A 22,459-nucleotide genomic window follows, 5' to 3' on the forward strand; every position below is an offset into this window, starting at 1 on the left:
CCCAAAACTCACATCAAACTGTCAAACTAAGCAGTGCTGATCAAATTTGGGTCGAGACTCTGCCACTACATCGTCTATTTCTCACTTAAATTGTTTTCAGAAACATATTTTAGTGACTGTCATGAGAAAGATTGCGACCAGGAAGGCAGCCATTGTATCCTGCTGAATGGATGAGCCAAACCAAGCACTGGCCAAGTTGTTGTGTATCACCCACCAGCTCCACACTCCTGCGTGTGCATGCACTGGTTGCAAAAAATGAAGATGACAACCCCCTAAAGGCCCCACTCAGGTGTCCACAAACCAATGGATGATGTCACGGTGGCTCTGTCCACTAATATTGTGTCCATGGTTCTGATTTATCAATGTTTATGATATGTTGTGTTTGTGAAGTTTCTACAAACTAACAGCTATTAACTTGACAGTAGTACAGATGTTATCTTTTTGATCTGATGTTTTGTCAAACGTTTTCCCCGATGAAAGTCTAGTGACGGAACTCATAAATATGGTATGTAGACTCCTAACCATATGTGACTGCTTAAACCATGAGCATTAATCTGCCGCTGTACAGCGCCTTGTCTCCTGGGATGGATTTCCATTGTTGAGGTCAAGTGCCGATAAGACTGGCTCACAGCGGATGTTCAAGTTCATCCCGAACGTGTTTGATGGTGTCAGGGCCAAGTCAGTCAGCCATCATTTTCTTTTTATTGACAGCGACAGTAGAGGTCAACAGGAAATATGGAGATGAAACGGCGTTCTCAGGGGGTTTAAACCCATGACATTGTGCTCACTATATACTGTATACATCACCCCACAGGACGCCATGGAAAAAAAACACTTTCTGTATGGAACTTTCTTTAAGGACAAAGGCAATGTCACAGTCATACAGGAACCTTCCCCACAAAGTAGGAAGCACACTAATGTCATAAATATCATTGTATGGTGATGCACTAAGATTGCATTCAAGAGAAAATAAGGGAAGAAAAAACAAAAAATCCAACCCAAAACTCTGTGGACAGTAGTTTCTGCTGTATCATGTATATGAATTTGTACCTAATTATTTTTTAAAATGTTTCTTAAATTGACATTCAGCATTGAATACATTTCCTTACAATGTTTTAGGCATACATAATCATATGTAAGCATACATAATTGACACTGAAATGCCCCACGATGAGATTTGTAACAAAAATGAGGAAATTAAAAAAAATTAATCAAGTACAGTTAGGGAGTTATCTCTATTCCTTACCATAAAATCATAGATTTGTAAACTCTGGCCTAAAGGGTATTATATGGTTAACCGTTTCCCCAGCATGACCCAAATAATACTGTACCTAATTCCTAATATTCATCTGCTTAAAAATCTTTCCTTGCTCGCTCTCGTCACTATCTTGATGAGAGTTGCGACCGGTCTGATCTAATATCAGCACTGGATGCTCACATCAACAATCCATGTGCCAATCAAGATCCCATAGTCTGATGTTTTGAAGAATTATACATATTTGAAAATGCACTTTGAAGTCCACAGCCAAAATATTTTAGCACAAACTGATTAATTTATTAGTAATTAAACAGTTCTACAAAGATATACAGCTGTCCCTGTATTTTTCGTCTCCTAGAGTTCTAGGAGTTGAACTACTGGTGGAACTTGAACTGGACCATGAATCCCCCATAATCCATCTGCAACTGAGAGAGTTGGCTAACTCAACTGAACTTGTAATCCAGATTCTTAGGTCAATTCATGCAACATTATACATTTTATGCTATTTAATTTACTATCGTGTGAAAGAACACTGGGGTTTCAGTATCTATACTGGCAGATATCCAGGTGATCTTGATAATCAGTTTTAAACTGAAGCAGAAATTCTGCTCCTCCAGGCTGCTTGTAGGCGAACATGCATGAGGTCACTCTGAGATGTTTGCATGGCTTCTTCTTTTATATTTGAATGTGCAACTTTAGTGTGACCTTAACTTCTATTTGGTCTCTGTTTTGAACCGGAGGAGGTGAATCAACCAGTCTGCCAGCTTGACATGCAGGCCCACCTAATGCTTTAATGAGATAATTCTAGTTTACTATGTTAATATTCAAGCTGCCTGCCACCTGTTTGCTTACTGTTTTGATTCACATGCAAAAGTTATTAATCTGTTTTTGCAGCTTGCATAAATATGTAGTTTAAAAATATGTTGTAGTCCACCCACACAGCTTTCATGATCATATCCTCAATTTATATTTGTTGCATTAAGAGATGGAATTTCTGCATTTTGCACAGAAAATCTGATTGAATTGGAGTCTAACCGTCAATAATGTTAACGCTGATGTGAGGGGAGCCACCTGTTACTGGCCTGACTGTGGTATGCTGTAGGAGGGTTGAAATACAAGTCAGGTCATATCTGTGTAAATATATCTCAGTCTGACCACCTGGATTAGATTTCAGATGCCTTTATTTTCATCCTTCCTCAGGTGACAAGATGTCACAACAGGTTTCACACCATCTCCCTTTACCCCATGCTGTCATAAGACACAGTAAACAACTTCCTCTTACTGGCTTGGTGCAGCTCCCAGAGTTGCTGGACAGAAAATGTTCCCTTTGTCATCCTTTGCCACTGTTAGCAGCTTTACTGTCAGCAGGTGATCATTTTGTCTAAATGCAGTCTTATCTAGTCTGTTATGAAATTACAGCAAGGATGTTTGACATTAAAAAATCTGAAATGCTTGCTTGCAATGTACTGCAGTTATAGCCTCCTTACTGTGCTTATAAGCTCTGTGTATGTGTTTGTACAGGGAGAATGAGGTCCTGAAGGTCCAGTTGAAGAAGTATGTGGGGGCGGTACAGATGCTGAAGAGAGAGGGGAGCCAGGGCAATGACGGTAAACAACACACACGCACACGCACACACACACACACACACACACTGCATCATTATGACCTGAAATTAGATCTCATATCTGTGTCCCAGTCCATCTATTTTGCTCTCAAACAGAAATGCTCGTAGATGCACACGCAGAAAAATGAGGTCATCAGTTTCCTCCAAATCCCAGATCACTTCTGATGCATCTCTCAGGGGCTCAGATAACTAACCTCCGTTTTTACGGTGTGAATCGCTGCCAAACCGTGAGTGAGCCTCTCACTCCTCTGTCTCTCTTGCTCTGACCTGTCCTTTTTTGTTGTTTTTGGGTAGATTTGATAACTTTGACTTTGTTTCCTCGTTGCCGGGGGATGTAAGTGGTGCTCTGTGTAAAGACCAGCGAGATAAGCCCCCGCTGTATCAAAGGCAAATAAAATGAACATGGCAGATTATAGAAGGCCACATAATGGCTAATTGCATTTGGGGGGGATGGAAGGGAGAGTGTTTATTTCTGACGCCCTGAAGGGTTTATGTGTTTGTGAGTTTTATTGTATGTTTTTTGTGAGACAGAGAGGTAATTAAATACATATAAGTCTGTAATATCAAGTTGAGGCCATGAGAACCAGAATCTATTCGATCCTATAAGTCTTTTAATTTTACACTGATAAATCCATCACTGGAGGTTTGAAGTACTTCAGGTCAAAGTTGAAGGTGAATGTTGGTCTGTGAGTGGTGATGTAAGTGTTACATCAGAGATCAGTTATATTTACATCCATATCCCAGTATCATGGTCAAGGTTGAGATACATAAGTATAAATGACATGGCAATGACTCACTCCCTATTATTCATTGAAAAAGTAATTACATCACTTATTTTTTTTATAGGGCGGCACGGTGGTGCAGTGGTTAGCACTATCGCCTCACAACAAGAAGGTTCTGAGTTTGAATCCCCCAGTCGGCTCTGGGCTGGGGAGTTTGGTGTCTGTGTGGGTTCTCTCTGGGTACTGTGGCTTCCTCCCACAGTCCAAAGACATGCAGCATAATACGTTAATTGACAACTCTTAATTGCCCTTCAGTGTGAATGTGAGCATGAGTGGTTGTTTGTCTCTACGTGTCGGCCCTGACATGAACTGCAGACTTGTCCAGGGTGCAGCCCGCCTGTATTAATGTCATTAATTAATGTCAGCTGGGATAGGCCCCCTAACACACAGGGACAAATGTTGGACGTCAGTTTCGCAAAGTTTTTGTCATGAACTATTTTTACCTGTCACTTTTCAATGTCATTTTTTAAATGCTAAAGAAATTTAATAAAAAAAGACAGCTCGATCACAATAACATTTAATATACAGAACAAACTTACAGATAATGGATTTAGGGCATGGAGAGAAAAGATGAACAGAGACCCTGACCGTGAAGTCACTTTTTATATCAGCACTGGAGGTCTGTTAAAAGTAAAGTAAAGTGCTGCCACTGGCTGATAAACCATGTCATATTAATTGGGCTCAGTGTTGCCAACTTGATGACTTTTTCACTATTTAGTGACTTTTCAGAACCTCATATTCAGATCACCAGGGAATATCTAAGAAATATATTATATTGTTATTCCTTCCCATGCATGCTACTCAGAATAATGCAGTCCACGGCTCTTCTGCCAACAGCACTGTTGCTTCTTTCTCTCCTCATGCTCCACTTGCAGGCAATCAGCTGTGGCATGTAGGGTGGGCAGGTTTGAGCTTCTCTCTCACACTTTCCCTCCTGATTAGGATGCTCCTATAGCTAAATTTTTGTCTTCAAAAACATATCCCAATGAATGAATATGTGATTATGTGGCTTAAGATTTCTCTATCCGTCTTTTATTTGGCTCAAGGTGATCTCTCCCTCGCTGAAACCGACAAAACAGTTCGTTACAGTAGATCGCCCTCAGATTTTTCATCTGTCAAAATGACAGACAGCCTTCAGATTTTTCAGTCATTGTTAAAAAAATTAAGTCAATGATGGAAAATACTCGGTTAACACATCGTTTTCCCCCACACTTCCACAGAGAAGAGATTGACGTCCGCCCTCTGTCAATCTCCATGTAAAATGCAAACAAGCCAACTCACAAAATAACAAGGGAGTTACAAGGCATTACTGGGATTAGTTATCCTGTTATTGCCAGAACTGATAAATTACTTGAAATCCCTTATCCAATGTATTACTGTAAAAAGTAATCCCATTACTGCCCAACCTTGTTGTGATAGCACAGATAGTTGGGGTACCTTTTTTTTCTCTTCTAAATAAGTTTGGCAAACGTAGAGTTTTGTTCAAAACTTCTCTGACTGTTTGTGATTGTTGCTTTGTTTCCAGATCAGAGCAATTAACTCAGTTAACTAACTCAATGAATACAGTGTTATTCTTAATAATAGGAATGATGGACAAAAAAACTAAAGAAGGATTCAGGTTGTATGAAATTGCACTTTCCCTTTAACATGCAGATTTACCACCAACTCACTCTCCAATAGTCAGTGTTTTCTTTCAAAACACATTCAAAAGCATAATCACCCACTGACCAAAACCATTTATGATGCCTTTTATGAAGAAGATGAAGTTAGTGTGAGTTTTTTTTGAGTTTACACAGTCAAATAATGTCGGGCGCATCTACAACTCTCACTTGTTAACCAAGCACAGACCTGTGTGACTTTGGCCTACCTCAGCATCATGTTTAAAACATCACAACGGTTTCACATTTCATCCCGCTGATTCCTGGCAATTACCGTGTTCAGCCTGTCAAACAGGGCCGCCCGGCCTGCTGACACCGGAGAGCACGGTAGGGAAGAACGCTGATGATGGAAGATGATTGGAGGGAGCAGTGGTGGTTCCCTCACACATGAAAAGGCACTTATATTATCAGGAAATAGCTACCCCCCAGATCAACTGCATAGTCTTGACAGAACTGTTCCGGTTTGTCGTCAATCCTCGATTCTTTCCCTCTTGAGTTTGTGGCGCTCCCCTTGTTTGTTTGTTGCCCTTCTTGTTTTACCGCCACTCATTATCTTTCCCCCTCATGTTAACTTTTCACTCTCCTGTCATTTATACCCTTTCCCTCTACTTTTTCACCCCTCTTGTCTTTCCCTCTCCTTCCAATCCCGCTCCCCTCATCCCGACAGGCGTAGTAATTCCCTCTCCACAGCGGCGTCTAAATGATTTCATCCTCCCTTGCCTCTGTCTTCTCCTGCTAATGATGTGCCTCGTTCCATCATACTTTGATGTTGACTACCACAGTCTGCTGGTATATGTGTGTGTGTGTGTGTGTGTTGGGAGTGGAGGAGGAGGAATAGTGTTTGAGCAGTTTAGGGGGAGCAAAAATCGTGAAAAAAAAAAGGACGAGGATGAATTGGTGCACAAGCGCCCCTTTTTCATGTGCTGTCAGCATGCTTCGCCGTGATCAGTGCGCTGCCTTTTTGAAACCCCTCCTGTCTAATGATTGCGCCGCAGACGTGATCTCTCGAATGCTCCTCAGGCGCTGTCAGCCCCACTGACATCCCACAAAAGACGCTTCTCCTTTTTACTGTTTGAGAGGAGTGATAATTATTCTTTTCTGCGTGATGCCGTCTATTTCTGTTTGTTTGGGGGATTTCCCCTTTCCACTCCTACTGTACGTTTGTGTTACTGTGTGTTCTTCATATGAATATGAATCACAGTTCTGTACAAATGTGGGTTGCATGCATTAAAATTTGCATGCGTTGCCATAGTTGAAGACAAGACCTTACATATATACTTAACATGTCACATTAGCAAGCTCCAATTTGTGTAACATCAAGGTGAGCTGAACATTTAAGTGCTTTAGATACGCGTGTGTGTCTTTGTGCATTTGCATGTGTGTATGTCATTAAGAGAAGCCATTAACCGAACCCCAGAGGACTTGTAGTATAACAGTGACAGTCATGTTTACTGTAAGGCAGAGTTAGATGAAGAGAAATCTCCGGGGAGACACACTGAGTAGCACTAGAATCATCACACACACACACACACACACACACACACACACACACACACACACGCACACACACACACACACACACACACACACACAAAGTAACCCAGTTTTACACAGTTCCCATGGCTCTTGAAGATCCTGGAAGGTTTGCACAAATAGTAAGTGTGTACAAGTTTTTCTTTTCTTTCTTTTTTTTGAAACATAAATTGGTGGCAATTAAAGAACATGCGATGTATCTAAGTCCTGCAGAGGACTTTAATATAATTGTTAGTTACTTCGTTTGCACTTTGTTATGTGACAACACCCCAAAATGCTTATACAACCAGCTGCTGTATGTTTGCACCCAGTTTCATCATGTCACCCTGATTCTCCACATCTTCCTCTGTTTGGTACCCGATGTGGAAAACCTACCCGAACTTAAAAGATTTCCAATACCAAACGAACCAGTCAGAGTGGATTTAAATAGACTCAAGGATAAGGAGACCTGATTCAAAGTGCAGTCAGTCAGTCAGCCCAAAACCCAAAGATAATTTTTACTCATAATGCAGATAATGTAAATTCTGCTGCTTGGGGTCTCTGTCACATTAAAACAATAACAAAAGACAAGGAATGTAATGATTGGTTTTATGGGAAACTGCAGTACAATTCTAATGATTAGTATCACTAATTCAAATTTTAATTATCATAATAATTGTATATCAGTAATTTGATTACTGTGCTTTGAAAAACTCGGGGTAAATAATGTCCAGCATCAATCAAAGTCTCATGGCTGCAGGTTCAGTGTGTGTGTCAGTACTTTTTTAATATTTGCAGCACAGTGTAACAGTACCGCTATAATACTGATAACTGTGACAATACGTTGTGACGTGGCATGGGATCATGGATGCTCTTACCTTCTCTTCAAACTCGGGTAGAAATCATGTCCATTATTCACGTGTTGTTTAGTCACGTCCTTCCTCACTACCTGACGTACTGACCCCTATTTTCCTGGAGGTTATAACAAGTAATTAGCGACAACTTGGAAATAGGAAACACACCATTATTTTAAATAAGTTATGGATTTCTCTGTGTTTGAACATTGTTGGAAACATTTGGGATAATTTAAGTACACAGCTCAACAAAATTACATATATCTAGTGTCTTTAGATATCTTAATGCAGAAATATTTCATATCATAGCTTTAAAATCTGCAGTTATATAAAACAGAGACTGAGTCTGGCTGTGGATGTTGAAGGCCACTGTGAAAAGAAAAGGTTCTAGTGTTGGCAGTCCTCAGAAATGGTAAAGGGTTAAGGACAGCTTGACTTGAGTCAGAGTGCTTTTGTTTAAACTCAGTGAAAGAGGGTCAGGATTGGAAACAAGGGCATTGACTGGATGAAAAAAAAACAAAACATTTATTTTCTCAGAGAACCCGCGCTGGAAGGTCTCTGTCTCACGAGCTAATGTTTCAAGATGTTTCATTCTCCCAGGAGGAGGGTTAATGGCTGGCTGGCTGACTGGCTGGTGTTTGACGGACTGCTTTACCCAGGGGATTGATTCCCAAAGGAAGATAGTCACTGAGCCTGGGGAAACAGGTTCCACCCCCGCCCCCTCGGGACGGTTGATTGCTGCACGTGGTCAGCTGAAATTGGCCTGCTGTGCTGTATATAAAAAAGACTGGGATAGAGATCAGGAGTTATTAACCTGTCAAGTGCTGTCTAGGCACGCAGAGGACACAATCGATTAAGGGTCAGAGGGCAGTTAGTCTGGCGAGATGGAATTCCCCCTCCTCCATTTTCTTGTCAAGAGCTCTGTGATAGTTCTATTTCCTCTCATTGTTATCTAAGCAGTCCATTATTCCATTAAATTAATGCTGTTTTTTTGTAGAAACAGCAAAATTAAGAAAGAGTGACCTCAAGATATGAAAGGAAATTGAGAATGGGAGAGTTTGCTTTGTTTGTTTCAACTATTTGCCTCCCCCTTTTTTTTTTTTTACTTGACTTTATGACCTTATGTTTTTTTTTTTTTTTACAGAGTCACACCCACTGGGGCTTCATTATCCCAGTGCCCACTCTCAGTGCTGCAGTGACCTATAAAGCATTTCCCCCATAATCCACCATTATAAAAGCAATGTCTGTAAAACTTTTGACAGGACACCTCCAATTACAAACAAGGTCAGATATGACTCTTTGCTTTGTTTTTGTAAAACTTTCCTTGAGCCTAGAAACGCCATTTAAACACTGCTGACTTCATGACAATGTGAAGTTCATGGTTCAAGTGGGAACTTAGGAGTGGAACACTACCATCCATATTTGGTAGACTTCATACCCTGGGAGTCATCCAAGAAGATAGATTTTTTTTTTGGTGTATGCACCTGGCAAGCAGTACTCATTGGACTGAACTTGTGCCATCCTTGTATCTGCCATCTTGTTCTTAATACATCTGAAACTCGTGAAAAATGTGAAAGGTGGTGTCTAGAGCCAGTGGTTGATTTGTCCGTTCTGGACTACTGTAGACTGATGACGGTTCACAGATATAAACGTCTCATTTTAAGGTAAAGACTAACCTTCTATTTCTATTTTTAAGTTTTAAGCTTTGCTAAAGAAACACACCTGATAATTCCAGTTTATTATATGGATTATTGTACATCTAACACTGAAACAAAAAACCTGTTCCTATTAAAATCCACACAGACTTTAATGCTAACTTCCAGTTTCTGGCTCAGAGGGTTCTTCTCTTTCTGCCCTTTCAGTTATCTGTCTGGTTGAACCGTTGTCCAGCGTTTTGCTCTCTATGTACAGAACTTAATGTGAAGAGGACTTTTTATATCATAAACACATGAAAAATCTTTCAGAAATACCAGGTAGTCCTCTCAGCCATCTGACTGTAATAAATCAAGCTTTTATAGCAGGTGATTCTGAACCTGAATGCTAGTGTTAATGTTTTTGTAAGCCCCAGTGTAGTTTCTGTTTTATTCTTTCACCTTTCCCAGTTTTTGTAATCTATTCTTTATGTGTAAATGACCCACACTGTTTGTTTTTTTATCCTCTCACCTGTGTGTTCCCCACCAGGATTAGAAATGAACAGTGGCCAGACCTGCACTTTGATTCATTCTGCTTTTTGCCTGTCACTGCGTACGTGTTTAATTCGCCCATAAATAAACCCACCGCGGACAGCAGCTTATTCATCTGCAATAAGGAAATGGATTACATGGCCGTTTAAAACCCAATAAGCTTCCCTTGCTGCGCCTCGGTCTCTCGTGCTTCCTCCGACAGCCACTGGCCTAATGAGTGAATGAGAAGCATTTGTCACTGCTGCCTGCCCTAATAGGAGTGTGTAACTTATTCATTACACACATAGATCTGCGTTTATTGTCCCTCTGTGCATGCCGCTTTGCCCTTGTAGGGCCTCGGGGAGGTCAGGCATCCTGGTGTGAGGTGTCAGCTGTGTGGGTGTGTTCCTGTTTATGTGCATGCAATAAATTATGAAAGTGTGTTAGCATGTTAATAAAAACTTTGATTGTGTGTAGCTATATTGCTTTATGGGGCTGATGTGTTTTTGTTAAACTAACAATATGATGTGTATTATTATGGAGGTGGAGTTTCATTACTTGTTAACTAACGTGTTTGGGGGATCATGTGAGAAAAGCAGGTCACAGTGGCGAGAGGGGGTCATTATAATGTGCAAATGTGTGTAGGTATGTGTTTTGTCACTGCAAATGTGCATATGTATGCACGTCCACAGACTGCATTAGTGCTAATTGTCTCTTTGTGACGAGTCCCACATTTCGTAGAGTGTAGGTGAGACACGGTGTGTATCGCTGTGTGTGTGAAGCCTAAATTAAACTGTGCATTAGTGGCTGTAGGTGGGTATGAAACTGTTGTAACTGGTGTGTAAGTGGTTTATGTTATAAAGTTATTTACATCCCAGTAGGCCGACTGTAAAAGAGCAAATGATGAGTCATTCTCTATGTGAATTGAGATTAATTGTGCCCACACGTTTAAGCCGCAGCCTCAGATCAGAACAAGAGAAGCCGGGCAGCAGCTCACATTGTTTAGCCTCTCAGGTCTTAATCCAACAGATTGGGTATGTTTACCAGCTCAGAGGTGTGAGGGACTTTCATTTATTCAGCACAGGGTGGTCTGTTTGTGTGTATATATGACAATTAATTCAACACACACTGTTTATTTACCTGGCACATGAGAGGTGATATATTGCATATTGTGGTCACAAGTGGGGCCAGGTGGTCACCGCCCGATTGTCACGTGAACGTGTGTATGTGTGTGTAGCTTTATGCACCTGTGGCGTCATATCTCACAGGCGTTTCCATGTGGCCGCAGCAGGGGTGTGTGACAGATTTCATCACCTGGACGGATCGGTGTTAATGAACATTTTAATCATCTTGCTGAATGCCAGAGCCTGCTGGGTGTCTTCACGTCCGCCCTCCCAGAGATAAATATGGAAAAGTGTGGCCGAGGAGGGAAAACGCTCCAGCAGAGCTGTAGGTTCCCATCTGATGCAACCAAATCTTAGCATTTGTTTGACTTATGGATATTTTATCACAGTATCTGACAATGCAAAAGTTGTAATGTCTGGTTGTCTCCACTGTCAGCTGTTCAGAATCTTCCAAGTTAAGAATGTATATATAAACATGACTTTCATATGTCTTTAATTATACTCTCTAGGGCAGGAATGTATCAGCAGTTGTTTGAGCTTGATTTATGGTGACAAATGTTTCCATCACTTCCTCTCTCTGACTGTTGTACACCTGCAAAACGCACGAGCCAGAAAGCATTGCTGTGACACTTGGCAACCATGAGCTGTCATGTCATTAGTAGTCTGACTCACTGGATGCAAACTGTAGGTATGAGCCTGCCATTGGTTGTCAGTTTCAGCCGGTGAGGGGGGCATCCATTTTTGGCATTTTCAAAGTCCGTCGTTGCTATGGGAAACAACAACAGCCTGCAAGCTCGCAACCTGCACGCTGAAAATGGCTCACCCGAACCCTGACCTGGGTGCTAACAATACTGATGTTAACAAGCTACAAGCTGTTACCTTTTGCTGTGATTTACAGTGATGACATTTTAATACCAGAACTCGCCTCCCCATGTGTAAATGTTACACCTGATATGATTTAACAGGGACTACACTGCTGTAGCCTGTCCTTAGTGCCACCCAAGATAATTGTGATTTGTTTAGACAAATACAAACAAGTGTTTTTTTCCCTTGTAGCAGAATCATAATGGTGGATTCAGGCCTTTCTTTAGCTCTGAGCGCTGTGGAGAGTCTGGCTTTGTAAGACTACATCATCAGCTTCCTCATAACTGTTTTTGATTTTTTTTGCTCATGTAATGTTGGACCATCCTTAAAACAGGGAACCACTTTGGGAACCATTGCACTCAGTGATGTAACACAGCAGTGACAGAATTTATGCTGTTTGATGTTTCTAACAGGAATATCTTACAGGAATAAGTAGAATAACTGGGTTGATAACATGACCACTGATCATCAAAACGGTTCAAGAGTGGCAGAAAAAGACACTAACCACCCAAAGACACTTTATCTACAAAACAATCAAAATTAGATGACAATTTTTATTTGACAACTGATCTCTTACCAGCGCAGTGTAGAACCATCTCAGAAATATCTCAACACTTAAAATGGAAACAGACAACGTTTCAGCACTTCCTGATGGTAATATTGTTGTGCTGCTGTAGCAAAGAGAACAGGTGTTGTGTCAAAATCTGATTCCCTGGCGATTCGTGTCCCCCTTTACCGTTCTCTACTATGCCTAACCATATTCTACCTCTCAACCACGGAGGGCACGGTTACACTGTCTGACGGAGGAACACACTTCGACACAACAATGCATCGCTTTCTGCTTCCTCAGAGTCAGAGCGTAGCTCTGTGAATACATTATCAACATCACTTTGGAAATAAGAGCGAAGAAAGATGCATGTTCACTGAAGAGGTAAATTGAAATTGTCACAATTTTATATTGGGTTTGGGAACAGGCATAAGCTATCGTTATGATGTGAAATGCATAGTAGTAACATAGTCTGAGTAACGTTATTGCTTTGCATCAACAGGGGTTGGCGTGGGGTGGAGGGGGGAGTGAAGTTAGAAGAAAACATTATGGAGGAAAAGTGTGAATTTCATTTTTGTTCATTAATTTAGTCTAAAATGGAGACTGTCCTGGGAAAAAATGTGCTCTGCTGCAGACAGATTTTATACAGGAAAACAATGTAAAAGTCAATCCTGTCATGTTATTCCATAGCCATTACATTGTGTAATCAACATTTACTTCATAATGATAAGTTAAAGCAAAAAAGTTGTCTGTTTTCTGTTTTTTTTTTTGGGTAAAAGCAACAACTGTTCACTTCCTGTAACTTCCACTCTACAATGGGTAGCGCTTGAAATCACTGTTGTATAAAATATTACAATAGATTTTAATTGAAATTGGGAACTGTGTTCCCATCATATCTCTTCATGAAGCTAAAATGAATCAATTCAAGTAAAACTGCTTTTTTGTGAGTTAATGATCAGGTGAGATCATATAATCAAAGTACACCACAGGTAGATAAAAAGATTAATGAAAGTACATTTTTAAAATGTAATTTATTTTAAAAACTCAGGGTATATTTGCTAGTTTTTTTGTCAGAGGTTTTAACCAGATGAATGGAGTTTAATCAGTCGACATGGTGGCTCAGTTGACATTACAGTGAGAAAATTTGGTGACATTAAAACGTTGGAATTGGAATGCTGCCTCAACAGATGTCTGTTTCTGGGGTTCATTCGATCCCATGTCTTTCTAAACTAGAACTCTTAATATTGACTTAATCACCTCATCCTACTAACAGACATAAAATTGATAAAATGTAATTTCTCAGTTAGTTTCTTAAGCTGTTTCTATGCAAGGGAGAAATGTGGGAGAACTACAACAGGTGTTTTTACAAAAAAAAAACAAAAAAAAAACTGTTGTGGAAGATTGACTGTCCTCCTCATTGCCTGCATTTGAATGGAAACCTGTGAGCTGCAAGTGTCATTTCCTCCGGGAACTGTCAGGGAATCTGTCACTGCCTCAGGTTGCAAGTCCAAGTGGTTTTATAAATACATTTGCTGTGTTGAAAGCCCCCATGAATATAAACTAATATCCCAAACAGGTGAATCTAAGTGAAAGCTGAGATCGCTCACTTGTTTCGACTATCAAATCATCTTCAAAAGGGATCAGAGAGGAGCTTACAGGGGTGCAGAGGGATTTTCAAGCTTTCAGGCGACTGAGGCATTGTGTGCAAAATTTGAGAGCAACTCAATTTAAGGAGGATGGTTCTAATATTTGTGCTCATTCAATCCTCTTGAAGCTTTGTAATGGAGTGAGGCGTCTGTCTCTGAGACTGGATTAAATAAAGAGAGAGCGGCTATGAGTCTGAAGAGAGAGGAGAGACAGAGCGAGCGAGAAGCCCTCAGGTGATGCATCTGGAGATTCACCTCCTCTTCTGCCTCGGGGTGTTTTTGAATGCACACGCGGGCAAACACACACACACCCCTCCAGGCCAGTGTACTTGTGCTCAAAGTCTCTGCCAGTCGCTCCTCACCACACAGGTTGGTTCACATGTGCGTGAGACTGGGTGTGTTTTGCAAGAATGCACCACTTCTAAACTGGCATAGCATCTCCCTTTTTAGCATTTCCTCCTCCAATTCTCCTTGTCTCCCTCCCACCTCTGTCTTGGGAGTGATTACATCTGGTCCCAGCTCGCCTGCCTCCCTGCCTCCCAGCCAGTGTAAGAACTGGAACTGCTGTATTAGCAGAGGCCAGGCTAGCCACTCATTTACCGCCTGACTGCCCGCGTCAGTGATAACACGGCACAGACTTACTTTTGCATTTAGCCTGGACGGACTGAGGCGCTAAACAGTCTGGATTGAGAGAGTAGATGTCGGGGACAAAGGGGCGACATGATGGCTGCTTGTTACGCCAGCTGTTGTTTTACTTTGACACATTTTTGCTGCAGCAATGCATTGTGGAGCTGAGAAGTGGCTTGATGGTCAGGTGTGTATTATTATGTACTGAAGGGGTATTTGAGGTTAAACTGTGGTTACTGCTGCGCACGGGGTCAGCAAAGTTTTGGTCACCTAAAATAAATAATATGCTGTATTTAGAGTATTTTCACCTCTTCACCTTACTGTCAGGCAACCTTTTTTAACGGAAGACTGCACTTATATATGCCAAATATCGCTCTCTCCAAATCAACCAAACTTTATCAACAAATTCAGTTATTGAAAACGGGCGTTGCTGGTCTACTACTGCCTCGATTGGTTAGTTTATGTGTGTCACTGTGTGACTTGAGTGTTTTAAAAGGACAGTTTGGCTTCACCTAAGTCATACAACACACTCAAACAAACAGATTGAGGCAGCTGTAGACCAGCATCTCTCATGGTTGTGCGAGGTAAAATTGCTGATTTTGCCTATGAAGTTTGGTTGGTTTAGACAGAACCTATTTGGCTTGTATAATGGCAGATTCCTGTGAGAAAAGTTTTTCTAACAGCAAAGTAAATTGTGAGTGGCCAAAATATGTTTTGCTGCTGACACTGTCCACAGCAGCACATTGCTTGGCTTCCTACAGCAGTAGTCCTCTCTGCTTCTGCAAACTGGGAGCGTGCCGACCGCCATCTACTGTATGTAACACTGTCTATGGATAAGTACCTCTGCAACCCCACTTTAAATAATCCAAACTATCCCTTTAAGTGTGTATTTTGAATCAAAGAAGGAGAGTTTGAGGTTGAGTGTCTGTGCACTTGTTTAAAGGGGGGCGGTTTTTAATTACAACAGCAGCTGTATGTCGGATACCTGCGGCAGTCCCAAAGATTTCCACACCTCCTCACACAGTTGTTGCACTGAACCCTGGGTAGGAGGCAGAGGCTTACAAGCACACTTTAGTGGCAATGATGTCATTGGTCTGGTCAGACCGAGGGGGGATATTAATCAGAGCTGATCGGTGCTCTGAGACAGCCAACCTACGTGGCGTCCCCCACACAGAGCTGATAATGAAATTGTAGGAGCATCTGTCTCTGTTGTCCTTTCCCCTGTTACTGTTGTGTCCTCATGCTAGTAAACATCTTGGATGGACAGGAGCATTTTCTATCCTAGGGGTGGGGGAAAATCAATTCTTCGATGCAATGTCATTCTCTCTCGAAAACTCGTGGATCGTTGCAGAAAATTCAGTAATCTGAAACCCAATTCTTGACATTATGATTACCTGTAACAATTTTGGGAGACCACGCTGTCCTCCTCACGCCTGAGCTAACTGGATGGTGAAACATAACAGATGTAAACCTGTAAAACATGTCTACATTCTGAGCTAGGTTACTTCTATAGTTTTGGTGAGGATTGCAGAATGAAAGCAACTGCAAATGGTTAGTATATGGAAGCACTTTGGCTTCTATGAAGTTGAAAGGAAAAGGAAACTGGTCACACCTTATACAAGTTGTGTCTAACTAAACTAATTATAGATTATTACAAATTCACTATGTTTTAAAAGAATCATGTTCTCACAGTGAGAAAAAAATAAATCATGTGTAGAAATCAAACACCATCCCTGTTGTATCTCAGCTTGGCTTTTTATTCTTTTGTTTTTATCTTCAACATGCTGATTGATCATGACATTATGGTGGATTATATTTGTGATATCTGATACACAGTGATCACGTTGCCCAATGTTTTTTGTGTATAAAAAGCAGAATTATATAAGTTTGTTGCTTTCACCTAAAAGTGTTCCTATGTTTAATTTGAAACAGCAGCACGAATTCCAGCAGATGTTGCCCAATTTTCAAAAGTAGGGTTTGAATAAATTAGTGTGAATGCAGTAGGCAATTTTGGTCTTTATTACTTTAAGCAGCCGACATCAGTTGAATCCCTATTATGTTAAATGTTTTTTCCTGTTTTATTTCAACAATTAGTGATACCAGGTGTAAAATACCCAGATTTATAACTAAACATCTTAAAAAAAACAACACTACTGTTATTGCCTCTAATCTTCATCTGTTCTCTGTTTTTTTTCCCCTGACATTGCGATGTGCTGTTCTGAGAAATTACCACAAAGTGAATGTACGATGTGATCAGTCATTCACTGTCAGTTTGACAGATCGTGACACATCTTGTCTCATGATCAATTTAATTACTAGATGGCTGTCAAAACAGTTGCGTCACTCATTGAATGCACAGCCTTTGTTGTGATACAGTCGATTTTCTCCTTTTTCCTAAAGGTTAATGTTCTGTTTCCCAAAGTTGTAATAATTCCTTCTGATAATAGCAGAAGCCCAGTTAAAAGCCCCTGTCAAGCATTGCCACCTAAACGAAACACAATTCAAACCCCAAACAATTATATGGGCATGTAAGAAAAACACGACAACAGTGCATGTCCACTTTAGTGCTTCTACTAATTCACCACTTTAAGCAAACCACACAAACAAGGTGTCATGTGAAAGCAGCGATTCTGTTGATTACAGAGATGTCTGTCTCATCACTGTGTGCCAAAATCTCGGAGAGCTAGAAGCCAAAGAGTAGCAAAAATAATCAGAATGTATGTCTTACATTTGCTGATTTGTGGTCAAAAGTTATATTCCAGCTTGAGAAAATGCTGCTAATGTCTACTCCTATGACGCTTCATTAGTTTTACATTAATCATGAAGGTCCTGGTTGTTTTCATAAAGACGAAGGGGCTTTTACAGTGAAGTATGCATCTTGCCACAATACACTATCTTTTTCTTCACTTCTGTCTGGATCGTCATTGGTGTTGTTCAGGTAGTACTACTACTACTACTACTACTACTACTACTACACTACAGTACTACCTTATTGCCTTATTACTGTTATTGCCTGTATTTACCAATCAGAACTAAACAGAGTACAGCTGAGACTGAGAGTAACGTCTTTAGTTTTGTAGGTATGGCAAAATTAAAGTTTGACCTGATGAAGGTGAAAATCAGGGAAACACCAAGTTTTAAAGATTCATCTTGTGGAAAATATGGATATCTGTACCCGATTTCATGGCAACCCATTAGAAAAGCCAGTAGTTGTTGAGATATTTCGGTCTGGACTGAAGTGGTGGACCCACATTGCTACATAGACTGTATTATAAATGAACGTAGCCAGGAGTTTAATATTTCGGTGTCCTGCTCACAAGTGATGCTAACACGGAGTTTGAGATTGACTAGGTGGATTGGTGCAGCGTCAGCAGCAATCCAGGCCTTGTACCGGATCATCATGTCTAAAAATGGAAGGATTTGAGTGTTTCTGGACGCGGCTGTTTGAATTCCAATTGCTTTGTTCTTTGGAGAGCAGCAGTCCCTGCAAATTCAAAGGGAGGTAATTGTACAGTGACGTAAATCGTGATTACAATTGATTGGCATAATGACAGGAACAAGAAAAATAATTCATATTTGAATAGGAATATCTTTATAATCCCCCCTCTTCATATCCAGAGCAATTTTCATTGAGTGCAGGCTGATGAGCTCCTGTTCTTTGATCAGTGAGATTACAAACAGACAGTATGAAGTCCACAAAGGTCAAATCTACAACGCCATGACAAATTACTGCAACCAGAGCAGGATCATGCAGGAGCACTAAGAGTAGAGTGAGCGCAAAGAAAATGGCAGCAAATAGTGGCAGACTTTCCAATTTATTCTGCTCACCAGTTTTCCTGTAATAATAATAATGATAATAATAATAACAAATTTACTTTTGAGTGCCTTTCAAGGAACCCAAGGATGCCTCACAACACAAAAGAATCATTCTTCTTGTCTAGTTTCAGATTGAGTCTCCAAACATGTGGGAGTAATCTGTTTTGAGTGATATGTCTCGGCTTGATTATCAGTTTTATTTTTCTTTTTTGGAGCACTGCTGGGATTTGGATATGAATATTTAGAGTCTTACACAGATAACTATCCACGCTCGTTTGGAGCCTTTTCATTTCAAACCCCATGGAGCCTTTGAGAAGCCGCCGCAACCCTCTCCTGAATAAGTGCCACCAGCAAACCAGCAAATCTCTATCTCTTTATCGCTGCCTCAGAGCACATTTCATCCCCCTCCCCTCCTCTAAATCACCACCTCCCCCCCTTCATGTGTGTATATGTGTGTGTTTGACTAATGTCTGAGTGTTTAGCTTGTTAATGTGCAATGTGATAACAGCCCAGCTCCATAAACAACTTAATCCTGCATCTTATGTGCCGGGGAGCGCCGCTCTCTGCTCCTTCAAAGACCTGGGGGCTTAAGAGGAGAGGTGCAGGTGAGTGGAGGGGTGGGTGTGAATATATGTGTGAGTGTGAGTGTGCATGTGTATTGGGGAGGCTGAAAGTAAAGGAAGAAAAAATAGGTAAAAAGTGGGTTTGTATCCAGGTAAGAGGAAGTTGAGCACGGATGGAGATGAAAGTAGCAGTGAAGTCCTTGTAGAATAATTTTGACCTCAGTAGCACCTTCAAAGTCAAACTGAGTTAGTATATACAGTAGATTCTAGGTGTTTGTAATATTGTGAATAATTCAGTTCAGGTTATATTCAGGTCCAATAGCCACGCAACCAGTTAACCAGCTGAGTCAGTCTGCAGGTGTTCAAATTACATGAACGGAAAGTAACATCTTGTGGGATTCACTGCTAACAGTAGCTCGCTAAGCTAAAATAAGCTTGTACACAGTGTGGTGCTGAAATAGAATTTGAGGTTGCAGAATGCATTTGGTAAAAGATTCAGAAGTGCGTAGAATTAGTTATCGAATTCAGTCTTAGTAGTGTTGACATGTCGTTGTTCTGGCCGATACTAGACAGAGGGTGGGTACAGGGTTGAGAAGGATGAGTGGAGCGAGTGAAGAGATGATCAGGGATGCTGTAGAGCTTCTTACTCTCGTCACTTCCTGACAACCTTTCTCATCTTCACTCCAGAATGTTCTTTTGTATTGGTCAAACACCTGTGCTTGGGATAAAGACAGCTCTCTGAAGGCGTTTGCCGCTCTTGCTCTCATTTCTTTTTGCTCCTCTGGGATGGAACACGAGGCTTTACCTGTCGATCCCACCAGCTGTACACATGAAAGCCAGAATACTGATGAAGAGGTGAAATGGTTTGTCTGCCGAGCAGCATATTCTGCATCAGCACAGGGAGGCGATGAGTCATTTACAAGTAATTTATGTTCCCCTTTGACACTAACATGCGTCAAGGGTAAGCTGATTTTAATTTGTGAGCTCAAGAAGGAATAAAATCCAGGTGTAAATACACCCAAGATGTATTGAAGATGGGGTTATCTCACCTGCAGGAAAAAAAATGTTCAAAAACAAGTGAGTGAAAGTGAAAAGTGCAGTGGATTTGAAACTTTTGATGTAAATTATCATATTGAGACAGAAGTAAACAGTACATTTTCTCTAGAAGTCAAATCTTTACAAAGTGAACTGCCAATGTTTCAGGTTTGGACAGCCAATACGTATATATGATTCATCTAAGCTGCTGTAATCATGGATCCGAATAGATTCTGCATTGAGTGCACTCAAGGCCTGTGAATGTGCTTGAGATAAATATAATTTTTGTTTTGGCTCATGTCTGATTATGATATTAGTTTAGATCAACGGGTTTAGAGATGGGGGTTTTGAGATTAACTTGATCCGCAGTTTGTTTTTAGCATGACAATCAAGTCCATGTATTCTGAGGTTCTTGTATTCAAAATTGAATTCCAATGTCTTGCATCCACATCTTGCTCTCATCTTACATCATCTGTGTTAACATTTACATGAATAAAAATGCAAACAATCCTGTTTTAGCTTTATAATTACGTTGCAGATACGGTTATGAGATTGTAATGATCCAAAAAAAATATCTCTGAAAGGAGTTAAAAAGAAAAAGCATAGATATTCAAATTTTGTACACCCTACCCTAAAGGTTTTTTTTTTTCACAAACTCTATTGTTGAAAGCGTTATTATCTCTGACCCTGATCATATGACCTTTAGTCTCAAATGCTGCCTGATTCAAAGAAAGGAATAATTGGTGTTTTCTGAAATATGAATGTTTGCTTTCTTGCAGAGGGTTAGATGCGAGGATTGATACCACTCTCATATCTGTTCATAAATATGAAGCTCCTGCCAGTAGCTGATTAGCTTTGCATAGCATAAAGACTGAAGGCAGTTGAGTTGGCCGGGTGTAGGGACAGGACCTTGACACCGTGGCTCCAACCCTGATCACTACTTAGCAGACTCTGGCTCCAAATGGCGTCACCAGCACAGTATTCCAGCAATCTTCTCTGGGATAAGTGGCATTTTTGTCCACTGGGTGGATCCTGAGATGTGTCATCCCTCTTAACATTCAGTCTATGGGGGAAACAGCTTGCCTGTGTCCTAAATGAAAACAAAAATGCATTCCTGCACCTCTAAAGATCACTATCACTATCCATATCTTGTTTGTGTCCCCCTAAAAACCAAAATGTGAAAACAACATTTTTTGGCTTTTTCTAGAATTACGTGCTGTAATTATATCTTAGCTTGGCCAGTGAGTCACTGGAGTGTTTAAACATACTGGTGAGCATATTTGTTATTTATTTATTTTTTTCATTTTACGTGTTTGGACAGAGCCAGGTTAGCTTTTTCCAGTTTCCAGTATTTATGCTAAACTAACCTAGGTTTAAACTGATACTGTTTTTAAACCAAAATTAGCTCATTAATTAGCACTTGTTTTTCAAATGCAGGTAAACCTTCTAAAAAATATGTGATGGATTTCTTTCTCATTGCCAGTGAACAAGTTTGCCTTTATTTTTTTGTTTTTTGTTTGTTTTCCTCCCTAATGGTTTACGTTCAATGTCTCACACATGGTGGAAAACAGGATTATTTAACAGTAGAAAGCAGCATGTAGACCACTAACAATGTTCTGGTGGTTACTCTTTAATATCTTTTACTTCAGTCATGCTTTCAAACTCAACAGGGATTAACTTGGAACAATGTTCAGGTGGTGCTTGAATGGGGACAGAGGAAATTTGTGGCTGAGTTGATAAAGAGCGCAGAAGGTACTGATTGACGTGAGCATCATGCAGGAAAAGAGGCGAAAATTAGGCTGACCAACCGGGCGTCATGTTTTTATCATAGCCGATCGGAGCTTGAACCAATAAATATATACGCGTGACAACTGCAGAGTCGTTGGACTCGGCAATGAATGCCAATTGTACCCTGTAACGATTCCTTTCATTTAATTTCCTTCTTTTTCTTTTCCTTTTCCATGTTGGATCATCTGATTCCAAAGTTATCCGTGCAGGAGGTTGTCCCTACAAAGAAACTGTGTCAAGTGCGCTGTTAAAGTTTGACTTCATAATGAAAGAAAGTCTCCGACCCGTTCCTTTAGCTTGTTTTAGTTCTTTGTATATCATTTGTACAGGATTTCACAACTTAATACTACATCAGTTGTTCACACGCTGGGCTCATTAATGTGAAATGTCGACTGAATTCAAAAGCAAAATCTTCATTATGGTGTTATCCTCAACATGCCCTCACGCTATGGCCCCTTTCCTCTCAAATTGGAAAACTCTGTCACGCTGATTAAATTGAGTCCTCAGAATTAGCATGTTCCCAGTACTTAATATACATGCAAAACCCATGGTGTCTTTTATCTTGGAAAGAGAACAAAACCGCTGAAGATGAAAAAATA

The 22,459-nt window shown here is 40.5% G+C and overlaps 1 protein-coding gene across 1 annotated transcript in view; it reads left to right on the plus strand.

Moving 5' to 3' along the window:
• The window catches only part of snx29 (sorting nexin 29), a 172,919-nt gene that overhangs the window by 36,276 nt on the left and 114,184 nt on the right, over nt 1-22,459 (plus strand). The window contains exon 14 of the mRNA XM_084740643.1: nt 2,780-2,865. Coding sequence (XP_084596769.1) covers nt 2,780-2,865 — 86 coding nt within the window. The remainder of the gene's footprint in view (nt 1-2,779; nt 2,866-22,459) is intronic.

Source organism: Lutjanus erythropterus, chromosome 17, assembly GCF_056507025.1.
Source record: "Lutjanus erythropterus isolate fLutEry1 chromosome 17, fLutEry1.hap2, whole genome shotgun sequence".
NCBI classification, from domain to species: domain Eukaryota; kingdom Metazoa; phylum Chordata; class Actinopteri; order Lutjaniformes; family Lutjanidae; genus Lutjanus; species Lutjanus erythropterus.